The sequence below is a fragment of the Belonocnema kinseyi genome, chromosome 2 (assembly GCF_010883055.1).
Source record: "Belonocnema kinseyi isolate 2016_QV_RU_SX_M_011 chromosome 2, B_treatae_v1, whole genome shotgun sequence".
NCBI classification, from domain to species: domain Eukaryota; kingdom Metazoa; phylum Arthropoda; class Insecta; order Hymenoptera; family Cynipidae; genus Belonocnema; species Belonocnema kinseyi.
The window spans coordinates 157,458,113-157,470,386 of NC_046658.1; the positions used below are offsets into that span (position 1 = coordinate 157,458,113).

Sequence of the window (12,274 nt, forward strand, 5' to 3'; positions counted from 1 at the left end):
CCTAAAAAGCATCCCTGCGTGTCAACAATATGCTAGAACACTTGCGGGAAAAATGCAGAAGGCGGTTGTCCTTGGGTCGCTCCGTGTTCTGAGGGTGCACGAGGCTTTTGCTGGATCGTCGTATTGATTCCTTTACAGATTGTAACCACCTATCTCACGGTTGTGAGACGTGGTTATGGCTGAAATTTTACCGTGATTTCGCTGGAAGCGGGTGCAATCTTTCAGATTAGCACTAATTACAAATTATACATGTTTTATTTGTTATTAAACATCCATCTGGATGTAAGTAAACAATTTTTAAATTGTCGGATATTTGAACATTCGGTTAAATGATTTTCGGATAACTCACCCACTGCTTAACTGACTTTTCGGTAAACTGAACCTTCGGAAATTTAGGCCTTCTGAAATTTGAAACTTTCGGAAAAATGAATCTTCGCTAAAGCTATTTTCGAATAATTCAAAATTCGTTGAAACGGTTTTCGGTTAATTAATTATTCGGCAAATTGGTCTTTTGAACTATCGGAAAAATGAGCGTCTGTCGTGAGCGGGACCTTATCTTGCATCTATAAGCGGGAATTGTCCGGAAATTTCTTGAAGAAAATTGAGTAGACACCCTGTTATTTTTCTCCTCTTATAGATGGCCACCTAACAGAAGCCGTCAACTCGTCTTTTACGCCCGGGGCGTAAATGAGTGAAGTCAGCGAGTGAAGAGGAGTGGAGAGGAGGGAAAGGCAGCAAATGTATAAAAATGAATGATATCGAAAGCATCGGTATGAGTGGTGGTTCAAAAATGCCTCACAGCCATTCTACACCGGCCGGTGTCGATGGTGGAAGTCGGACACCACCCACAACCCCCAGAAAAGCCGGAAAGATGCTCGCGGTTCGAATACAGATGCTGGATGACACCATCACGATGTTCCAAGTGCAGGTATGTCATTTATTGATTTTGCTTTTGCTTCAGTTTTAGCTTTAGCTAATAAATAGAGACCCACTTACGACGACTCCTGGACCTTCGATCTTCGACCCAAGACGGGCCAATTGCATCAATTTATTTCTCTCCTCGGAAGCTAATAAACCCTAATGGGATCAGAGTCGCTTCCTTTCAAAAGCTCCCTCAAACTCAATCTGAGAGCTTTCTTTCCAAAATCCAGTTGATTGCCAAATCGGATTTTAGCATTTCTTTTAATTTCGAGATGACAGAATTTTTCTTTACAATTTAACTAGTCCACTTGAAAAAATTGGTCTTTCTTCGACGAAAATTAATTTATTTTTTCGAAAATCTTATGTATTTTTTTGATACAACATTAATTTTTTGTTTTACTTGAAAATTCAGGTAATCTAGTTAAAGATTAGTTATTTCGGTTGAAAATTTATCCTTTTTGATCAAACTTCATCAAAATGAATCAAGCACTACTTTTTATTTTCAGATTACAGCATTTTTCTTTAAAATTTAACTATTTCAATTGAAACAAATTGGTCTTTTTTTCGTTGAAAATTAATTTTTTTTATAAACCTCATGTTTTTTGGTAAAAAAAAAAAAATAATTTTTTGTTTTACTTGAAATTGCAGCTACTCGAGTTAAAGATTCATTATTACAGTTGAAAATTTATCCTTTTTTATCACAAGTGATCAAAACAAATTAAATATTTCTTTTGATTTCCAGATGACAGCATTTTTCTTTAAAATTTAACTAGTCCACTTGAAAAAATTGGTCTTTTTCCAAAGAAAATTTATTTATTTTTTGTAAAACCTCATGTTTCTTGGTAAAAAAAAAAAAATAATTTTTTGTTTTATTTGAAAATGCAGCTACTCTAGTTAAAGATTAATTATTTCGGTTGAAAATTTATCCTTTTTGATCAAACTTCATCAAAATGAATCAAGCACTTCTTTTAATTTTCAGATAACAGCATTTTTCTTTAAAATTTAACTATTTCAATTGAAACAAATTGGTCTTTTTTTCGTTGAAAATTAATTTTTTTTATAAACCTCATGTTTTTTGGTAAAAAAAAAAAAATAATTTTTTGTTTTACTTGAAATTGCAGCTACTCGAGTTAAAGATTCATTATTACAGTTGAAAATTTATCCTTTTTTATCACAAGTGATCAAAACAAATTAAATATTTCTTTTGATTTCCAGATGACAGCATTTTTCTTTAAAATTTAACTAGTCCACTTGAAAAAATTGGTCTTTTTGCAAAGTAAATTTATTTATTTTTTGTATAACCTCATGTTTTTTGGTAAAAAAAAAATAATTTTTTGTTTTACTTGAAAATGCAGCTACTCTAGTTAAAGATTAATTATTGCAGTTGAAAATGTATCCTTTCTGATCAAAATTCATCAAAATGAATCAAGCACTAGTTTTTATTTTCAGATTACAGCATTTTTCTTAAAAATTAAACTATTTCATTTGAAAGAAATTGGTCTTTTTTCGACGAAAATTTATTTATTTTTTCGAAAATCTTATGTTTTTTGGTACCAAATTAATTTTTTATTTTACTTGAAAATTCGACTACTCGAGTTAAAGATGAATTATTTCAGTTGAAAATTGATCCTTTTGGATCAAAATTAATCAAAATGAATCATTGTGAAAGCATTATTAAATCTATTATTTGTCCTTTTGGTTTCAAATTCAACTATCCCAGTTAATGATAGATCATATTAGTTGAAAATTGATCTTTTTTTGTTTAAAATTCAACTATTAGAGTAGAAAGTTCTTCAGTTTAAATGAAAATTAATTTTTTCCACTGAACTTTTAACCGTTACATTTTGATTAAAAATTGATCTTTTTAAGTTCAAAATTGAAATATTTTTTTGTCAATTTTTCTTTTTTAGTTCCAAATTTAAATATTTCGTTGAAAATTCATCATTTTGTTTAGTAATTAACTTTTTCGACTGATAATTTAACTATTCTAATATTTGTTGAAAATGGATCTTTTTAATTTCAAAATTCGTTTGAAATTTTTTTCTTAGATGAAAACCCAACTATTCCGTTAAAATTAATTTATTTAGTGGAACGTCGTTATTTTTTTGGTAAAAAATTAATTTTTTGTTTTGATAGAAAATTCAGATACTCAAGTTAAAGATTAATGAATTTAATTTTAGTTCAAAATTGAAGTTTTTAGTTGAAGTGTTGTCTTTTTGTAGTTGAAAATTCATTTATTTCATAGAAAATCGTTTCTTTTGATAAAAAAAATTTGTTGGTTGAAAATTCAACCACTCCAATTAATAATTGATCACATTAGTTAAATTTTTTTTAATTCAAATATTACAGTTGAAAAACCTTCGAATTGGTGGAAAATTAATTTTTTAAAATGAACCTTTAACTATTACATTTTTATTGAAAATTGACATTTTTAAGTTCAAAATTGAATTATTTCGTGGACAATTTTTCTTTTTTAATTAAAATTTTGAACTATTTCGTTGATAGTTCATTTATTTTGTTAAAAACTCAACTTTTCCGCTTGAAAATTCATCAGTTTGGTGAAAAATTAGTTTTTTCGACTGATAATTTAATTAATCCATTTTTTGTTGAAAATTTATCATTTTAAGTTTAAAATTAAACTTTTTGGTTAAATTTGTTTTTCTTTTCGGTTGGAAATTTAAATATTTTCTTGAAAATTAATTTATTTAGTCGAAAATCGATTTTTATGAGAAAAAAATAATTTTTTCTTTTGGTTGAAAATTCAGCTACTCGAGTTAAAGATTAATCGTTTCGGTTGAAAATTTATCGTTTTTGTTTGAAACTTAACTATCCTAGTTGAAAATTCATCTTTTTCAATTCAAAATTCAACTATATCAGTTAAAGATTCATCAGTTTAGTTGAAAATTAATTTTCCGACTGAAAATTTATCTTTTTGGCCGAAAAGTTTTATTTTTTAGAAGAAAATTCATCAGATTGGCGGAAAATTAACTTTTCGATTGAAAATTTAACTATTCCATTTTTGGATAAAAATTTATCTATACTAGCTCAAAATTTAAGTTTTTGGTTGAAATGTTGTCTTTCTTAGTTTGAAATTCATTTATTTTGTAAAAAATCTGTTTTTTTCTTTTTTTTGTAAAAAATTAATTTTTTGATTTGATAGAAAATTCAGATACTCGAGTTGAAGACTAATTATTTCAGCTGAAAATGTATCCTTTTTGATCAAAACTTATCAAAATAAATGAAATATTTCTTTTAATTTCGTAATGACAGCATTTTTCTTTAAAATTTAACTAGTCCACTTGAAAAAATTGGTCTTTTTTCGTTGGTAATTAATTTTTTTTCGAAAACATCATGTTTTTTGGTAAAAAGAAATAATTTTTTGTTTAACTTGAAAATTCAGCTACTCTAGTAGAAAATTAATTATTCCAGTTGAAAATTTATTCTTTTTGATAAAAATTCATCAAAATAAATCAAGCACTTCTTTTAATTTTCAGATGACAGCATTTTTCTTTAAAATTTAATCATTTCAATTGAAAGAAATTGATCTTTTTTCGAAGAAAATTAATTTCTTTTTTCGAAAATCTTATGTTTTTTGGTACAAAATTAATTTTTTATTTTATTGAAAATTCGACTACTCGAGTTAAAGATGAATTATTTCAGTTGAAAATTTATCCTTTTTGATCAAAATTTATCAAAATAAATGAAATATTTCTTTTGATTTCCAGATGATAGCATTTTTCTTTAAAATTTAACTAGTCCACTTTAAATAATTGGTCCTTTTTTGACGAAAATTTATTTATTTTTTAGAAAATCTTATGTTTTTTGGTACAAAATTAATTTTTTATTTTACTTGAAAATTCGACTACTCGAGTTAAAGATGAATTATTTCAGTTGAAAATTGATCCTTTTTGATCAAAATTAATCAAAATGAATCATTGTGAAAGCATTATTAATTTTTTCCACTGAACTTTTAACCGTTACATTTTGATTAAAAATTGATCTTTTTAAGTTCAAAATTGAATTATTTTGTAGAGAATTTTTCTTTTTTAATTAAAATTTTAACTATTTCGTTGATAGTTCATTTATTTTGTTAAAAATTCAACTTTTCCGCTTGAAAATTCATCAGTTTGGTGAAAAATTAGTTTTTTCGACTGCTAATTTAATTAATCCATTTTTTGTTGAAAATTTATCATTTTAAGTTTAAAATTGAACTTTTTGGTTAAATTTGTTTTTCTTTTCAGTTGGAAATTTAAATATGTTCTTGAAAATTAATTTATTTAGTCGAAAATCGCTTTTTATGAGAAAAAAATAATTTTTTCTTTTGGTTGAAAATTCAGCTACTCGAGTTAAAGATTAATCGTTTCGGTTGAAAATTTATCGTTTTTGTTTGAAACATCAGTTTAGTAGAAAATTAATTTTTCCAACTGAAAATTTAACTTTTTGGCCGAAAAGTTTTATTTTTTAGAAGAAAATTCATCAGATTGGCGGAAAATTAACATTTTCGACTGAAAATTTAACTATTCCATTTTTGGATAAAAATTTATCTATACTAGCTCAAAATTTAAGTTTTTGGTTGAAATGTTGTCTTTCTTAGTTTGAAATTCATTTATTTTGTAAAAAATCTTTTTTTTTTCTTTTTTTTTGTAAAAAATTAATTTTTTGTTTTGATAGAAAATTCAGATACTCGAGTTAAATATTAATCATTTCAGTTGAAAATTTATTCTTTCTGTTTACAATTCAACTATTCCAGTTGAAGAAAATTTATGATTTCGGTTGTTTACAAATTTATGAGTTTGGCGAAAAATTAATTTTTTATTCTCAAAATTCAACTATTGCATTTTTGTTGAAAATTTACCTTTTTAACAAAATTCTATTATTTGGTTAACAAATGATCTTTTTTAGTTGTAAATTCAACTATTTTGAACTCTTCGACACTCTTTTTGATCTATTTATATCTTTTCCGATTTTGGACAGATTTTCTCTTTTTCCCCCTGTTTTCGAGAAACCTCTATTTTTATTTTTTCGCTTAAATGCGAACTGAATTAATGGAACTTAGGAAGAAAAACCAACTATTTTTAGTTGAAAGTTATTGCTCTCTACGCATATTTTTTGGTTAAAAATTCGGCTATTTGTTAAAAAATATGTTTATTTAGTTGAAAATTCAACTGTTTTATTAAAAAGTCTTTTTTTTTCATGAAAGAAACAACAATTTTGTTGAAATTTTTTTTTACAGAAAGTTCAGCCTTTTTTTTATTGAAAATTCGACTATTTGGTGAACTATTTTGTTGAGAATTTGATTATTTTGTTAAGCATTAATTTTTTTGGAGAGAAAATTTTTCCTCTTGATTTTAAAAGTCTACTGTTATATTTTCTGACAAGAACTGGTCTTTTTGTATAAAAATTCCTACTATTTATTTGAAAATTTTATTATTTGGGTTGAAATTAAACTGTTTTTTTTATGTTCGCTTCTTGGTTAGAAAATCTGTCCTTTTTTATTGAAAATTCATCGGTTGGTAGAAAACTTTTTTTTTTTTTTAATTAATATTTTTTTATTGGAATTTAATTCTTTTCAATTGCAAAATCTACTATTATATTTTTGGTTAGAATAAATTTCTGGCTTAAAATGATACTATTTCGTTTGAAAATCAGTTATTTATTTAAATAATCATATTTTTTAAAATGAAAATTCAAATATTTGGTTGAAGGTCGCATGTTTTAGTTGAACATTTTTTGAAATTTTTTTATAGAAAATTCCTGCTTTTGAATTGAAAAGTGCACTATTAGATTTTTTGTTGGAAATGAATTTCTTTTAATTGAAATGTCTACTTTTACATTTTTGATTAAGAATTTAATTGTCTTGGTTAAAAATTTTACGATTTGTTCTTAAAATTTGAACTATTTTCTTAAAAGGTCATATTTTTTATCCAAAATTTAACTTTTTGGTCTTGCTGGATAAAAATGTCTTTTTTTTTGTCTTGAAAATAGATCTTTTTGTAGAAATGTTATCTTTCTTGCTTAAAAATTGGATTATTTTGTTGAAAATTTGTCTTTCTGAATAAAAATAATTGTTCTGTTAGATTTAAAATTCGCCTTTTTGGTAGAAATTTTATCTTCCTTGGTTGAGAGTTCTACTATTTTGCTGTAAATTTAAATATTTTGTTGAAAAATCGTCTTTTCGGTAAAATGTTTTTCTTTTTGAAGAGAAAAAATCTTTTTAAAATTTACTTTTTAATAAAAAAGTTAACGAATTTTGAACGACAACTATAATAGTTGATATCTCATTAGAATCCATTATATTTCAATAAAAATAAAATAATTTTCTGCAAAACAATTTAATTTTCAACCACATAGTTCAATTTTATATCAAATTGTTGAATTTCTCATCCCATAAAACGATTTTTCTATATAAGCGTTGATTTTTCGACAACAAAGTCAAAATTCCATCTTTTTAAATTACGCCTTTACAAAAAAAAAAATAATAATTTTCAATTAAAGTTAATTTCATTAGTTTCATTTTTAACCAAGGAGTTAGATTTTAAACCTGAAAAGTTGAATATTCGAAGAAAAATTAATTAATTGAGATTTCATCCAAAAAGTTTTTAATGAAAAATAAAAGCAGTTGAATCTAATTAAAAGAGACCAATTTTTAACAAAGTTCTGAATTCTTAATAACAACGAAATATGATTTTCTACAAAGTACAGAAATTTTTAACCAAATAGTTGAATTTTCAATCAAGAAGATTAATTTTCTACCAAAAAATCGGAATTGAAACAAAAAATGGTCTACTTAAATAATAATTCAGAAGAATTTAATTTTAATTTAAAAAATTTTACAAAACAGTTTAATTTAGAATCAAATAGTTCAACTTTATTTGAATTTTACTATTCTTTTTTTAAGGTGAAAATTCGAATTAATTGTTAAAAGCTCATTTTTTTCTCGGGACAACAATTATTTCGTTGAACATTTATTTTTTTATATAAAAGTTTCCCCTTTTGATTGAAAATTTACCTTTTGCTAGAACAATTTTTTTATTTGTTTAAAGTTATTTCTGTTTAATTAAAAAAGTATTATTATATTTTTGGACCAAAACTGGTCTCTTTTCGTTAAAAATTGTACTATTTGTTTGAAAATTTCATTTTTCCGTTGAACATTCAAATTTTTATGTGTTTTAAAAGACATCTTTCTTGTCGAAAATTCAAGTGTTTTGTTGAATATTAGTTTTGCTGGATAAAAAGTTCGTCTTTTTGGATTGAAAATTCATAATTTTGGTAGAAATGACATGTTTCTTGATTGAGAATTCAACTGTCTTCTAAGTTTTTTATTATTATTATTTATATTTTTGTACTGAAAAATTAACCTATTAGGTAGAATTATTATTTTTCTTTCTTAAGAATTCAACTATTTTCTTACAAATTTATTTATTTTGTTGAAACTTCGTCTGGTTGGATAGAAAATTCGTCTTTAGATTGCACATTAATCTTTTTGATATAAATGTCATATTTTTTGGTTGATAATTCAAATTTCTTTCAACAAATTTGTGTGTTTGATTGAAAAATTTCCCTACTACGCAGAAATGTAATCTTTCTTTTAAAAAATTCACTTTTTTTGTTGAAAAATCGTCTTTTTAGATAGAAAATTTGTCCTTTTGAAGTGAAAAAAAAAACTTTTTTGGCCGAAAATTTATCTTTTTTGGTAGAAAAGTTATTTTTTTGCTTAAAAATTAATCTTTTTGGTCGAGTATTCAAATTTTTTTTTAAATTCATCTTTTTTTCAATTCATCTCTATTTGATTAAAAATCTTTCTTTGATGAAAATAATATTTTTTTGTTGAAGATTATTATTTTTTTTTTTGCTGAAAAATTAACCTATTGGGTAGAAATATCATCTTTCTTAGTTGGAAATTTAGTTACTTTGGTGCAAATTCGTTTTGCTAGATAGAAAAAATTCGCCTTTAAATTTAATATTAATCCTTTTGTTATTAATTTCATCGAAATTCTTTTGGTTTGAAAACTCCTTTATTTAGTATAAAATTCTTCTTTCTTGGTTCAAAATTCGACTTTTTTTTTGAAAATTCGTCTTTTTGGATAGAAAATTTGTCCTTTTGAAATGAAAAAAATCTTTTTTGGTAAAAAAGTTACTTTCTTGCTTAAAAATGCGATTTTCTCATTGAAGATTTAATTATCTTGTTGAAAATTAGTCTTTTTGGATCGAAATTTTTTCCTTTTGGTTTGCAAAATCCTTTATTTAGTATAAAATTCATCTTTCTTGGTTAAAAATTCAACTTTTTTGATGAAAATTTAATTATTTTGTGGAAAATTCGTCTTTTGAATGGAAAATTTGTCCTTTGATAGTGAAAAAATCTTTGTTGGTCGTAAAGTTATCTTTCTTAGTTCAGAAATCATCTGTTAGGTGAAAATGCGGCTTTTTTGGGTAAAGAATTTTATTTTCTTGGTTAAAATTTCATCTTTTTGTTTGAAGATTCAACTGTTTTATGAAAATTCATCTTTTTCTGTTGAAAAATTCGTTTGATATATAACAGCTTTTTTATTCGAATGGTAAATTTTTATTTAAATTCAGATTGTTTTAATATCAAAAATTTTCAAATTTAAATTCATTTCGAAGTCTAATCTTTTCAACTTTCAACATTTTTTTTCTGATATTCATTCTGAATTCTGATGTAAGTTTTCAAACTTTTTATACTTTTTTTTGTTTCAAGAAATTGACTATTAGATTGGAAAACTTTAGGAGTTTGGATGCTTTCCAAATTAAATTAAAGTCAAAAAGCATTGGTTTGGAAGTAATACTCTATTGCCAGTTATGTAACATTACTTGAAAAATATTGGAAATCGCTCAATTTTCTTTTCATTTCATTGTTGCGGTGATTTCTTCATAGAATGCGGTGCGTTTTTTATTTATTTCTCTGATCTTTTGGTATAATTCCAAGGCTGCATTCTTACTGATCACATTCATCTTCCATTGTATTCAATCCGAAGCTTAAATCTGAAAAGAAATATTACTTTTTTTTCTAACAGAAAAAATTCAAATAATTCATTAATTCTGTTATCAGGGAAGAGTTAAGGATTTTGAAAAAAATTGCAAAAGTGAGGGGATTTCTTAATTCTTTTTAAATATTTTAGATATTTAAAAATATTCCCAGAAATTTCGAGCCGATTTCAATAATTTTAAGGTATTTCAAATAATTTAAAAGATTTTAGGGTATTTTTAATACGTTCATGGAGTTTTCAAGAGATCTAAAATCTTTCAAGGGATTTTAATAGATTGCAGAGGATTTGAAATATTTTATTTGAAAAGGTTTGAAGGAATTTTAAGTAGTATTCAGTAATTTGAAGGTATTGATAAAATATTTTATGGTATTTTTAAAAGAATCTCTAAGGATTTAAATTATTTTAAGGGATTAAACAAATTTTTAATGGGGGTTTAAAGGATTTCCTGGAATGTTAAAAAAGATTTCAACAGATTTTATCAGATATTTTAATCAGTTTTTCAAGATTTTAGAAAATAATATCATATTTTATGTAATTCCACGGGAGTTTATAATATTTTCATAATAAAGAGTTAAAAGGATTTCAAATATTTTAGGTTGTTTTCAAAGATTTCGAGGCATTTTCCATTGATTTCAATAATTTGAAGGTATTTTAAAGAATTTTAAACATTTGAAATATCTTAGGGTGTTTTAAATAGATTTCAATAATTGTATATAAATACAAATAATTTTAAAGATCTTAGGTTGTTTTTCAAAAAATGTAAAGGATTTGATATAATTCAGTTTTTTTTTTAAATTCCAATGCATTTTGAATAGATTTAGGAAATTTCAAGAGATTCAAAAAGATTTTTAAAGAATTTGAAATATCAGAGGGTTTAAACATTTTTTTAAAAATAATTTGAACTTAATTTAATTAAAAACGTTTTGAAATATTTTAGTTTTTTTTTTCAAACTCAAGGAATTTTTAAGGCCTATAAAAAATTGCAAAAGGTTTTACATAATTTAAAATATTTCAGGGTATTTTAAATGATTCCAAGGCAAATTCAAGAGCTCTAAATTTCAAGGGATTATAAAAGATTAAAAATAATTGTATATTTTCTCAGGGAATTTTAAAAAATTCCAATTAGTTTTTAATTTAAATCAATAATTTAAAGAAATTTTGAAGAAAATGAAATAATTTAGTATATTAAAAGTAATTCCAAGGCATTTTCAAGATATTTTAAATATTTTAAAAGGATTTTATATATTATAGAGAATTTTAAGAGATTCAAAGGAATTATTGATTGAATTTAATCATTAAAAGGGATTTTAAAGGATTTTAAATATTTTAGGATATTTTAAATTATTTTAAGCCTTAAATTATTCAAGATGGGTAAAAATTTTCAAGGAATTTCAAAAGATTTGAAATATTTTACGGTATTTTAAATTATTCTAAAGCATTTTCAAGATCTTTAAAATTTGTCTTGGGATTTGAAAAGATCTTTAAATAATTTTATATATTATAGGGAATTTTAAAAGATTCAAAGGAATTATTTATTGAATTGAATATTAAAAAAGAATTTCAAAGGATTTGAAATATTTTATAATATTTTAAATTATTCCATGTCATTTTCGAGAACTTTGAGAAACTTCAAGGTATTTAAAAAAATTGTAATAATTTTATATATGACAGGCAATTCAAAAATTTACTTCAGTAATTTTAAAGTATTTGATATAATTCAGTTTTTTTTTGTTCCAAGGCATTTTCAATAGCTTTAGGAAATTTAAAGGGGTTTAAAAAGATTTTAAAGAATTTGAAATGTCAGAGGGGTTTCCAATTTTTTACAAAATAATTTGGACTCAATTTTATTTGAAACGATTTGAAATATTTTAATAAGTAGATTTGATAAGAATGAAATGAATTCTTTCTTCGACCGTTAATGAGAATTTTTGGTAGGTCTTACGGTCTTCCTTTGAAATATTTTAGGTTTTTTTTTTAATTTCAAGGAATTTTTAAGGGCTATTAAAAATTTCAAAAGTTTATTAATGATTTGAAATATTTTAGGGTATTTTAAATCATTAAAAGAAATTTTTCATTAATTTCAGTAATTTACTGGGATTTCAAAAGATTTGAAATATTTTAGGGTATTTTAAATTATTACAAAGCATTTTCAAGAGATTTTTAAGTATTTTAAAAGGATTTGATCTATTTTAGGGAATTTTTCAAGATTTAAAATATTTATTTATTGAATTCAATAATGCAAAGTGATTTCCAAAAATTTGAAATATTTTAGGATATTATAAATTATTCCAAGGCTTAAATTATTCAAGAGCTTTAAAAATTTTATAAGGGATTTTAAAGGATTTGAA

General features: G+C 23.9%; 1 protein-coding gene across 1 annotated transcript in view; it reads left to right on the forward strand.

Annotated features, from left to right (window-relative positions):
- Positions 1–12,274, forward strand: part of LOC117167867 (FERM, ARHGEF and pleckstrin domain-containing protein 1-like) — a 74,075-nt gene that overhangs the window by 23,443 nt on the left and 38,358 nt on the right. The window contains exon 2 of the mRNA XM_033353089.1: positions 638–928. Within this exon, the coding sequence (XP_033208980.1) occupies positions 749–928 (180 nt within the window). The 5' untranslated portion in view covers positions 638–748. The remainder of the gene's footprint in view (positions 1–637; positions 929–12,274) is intronic.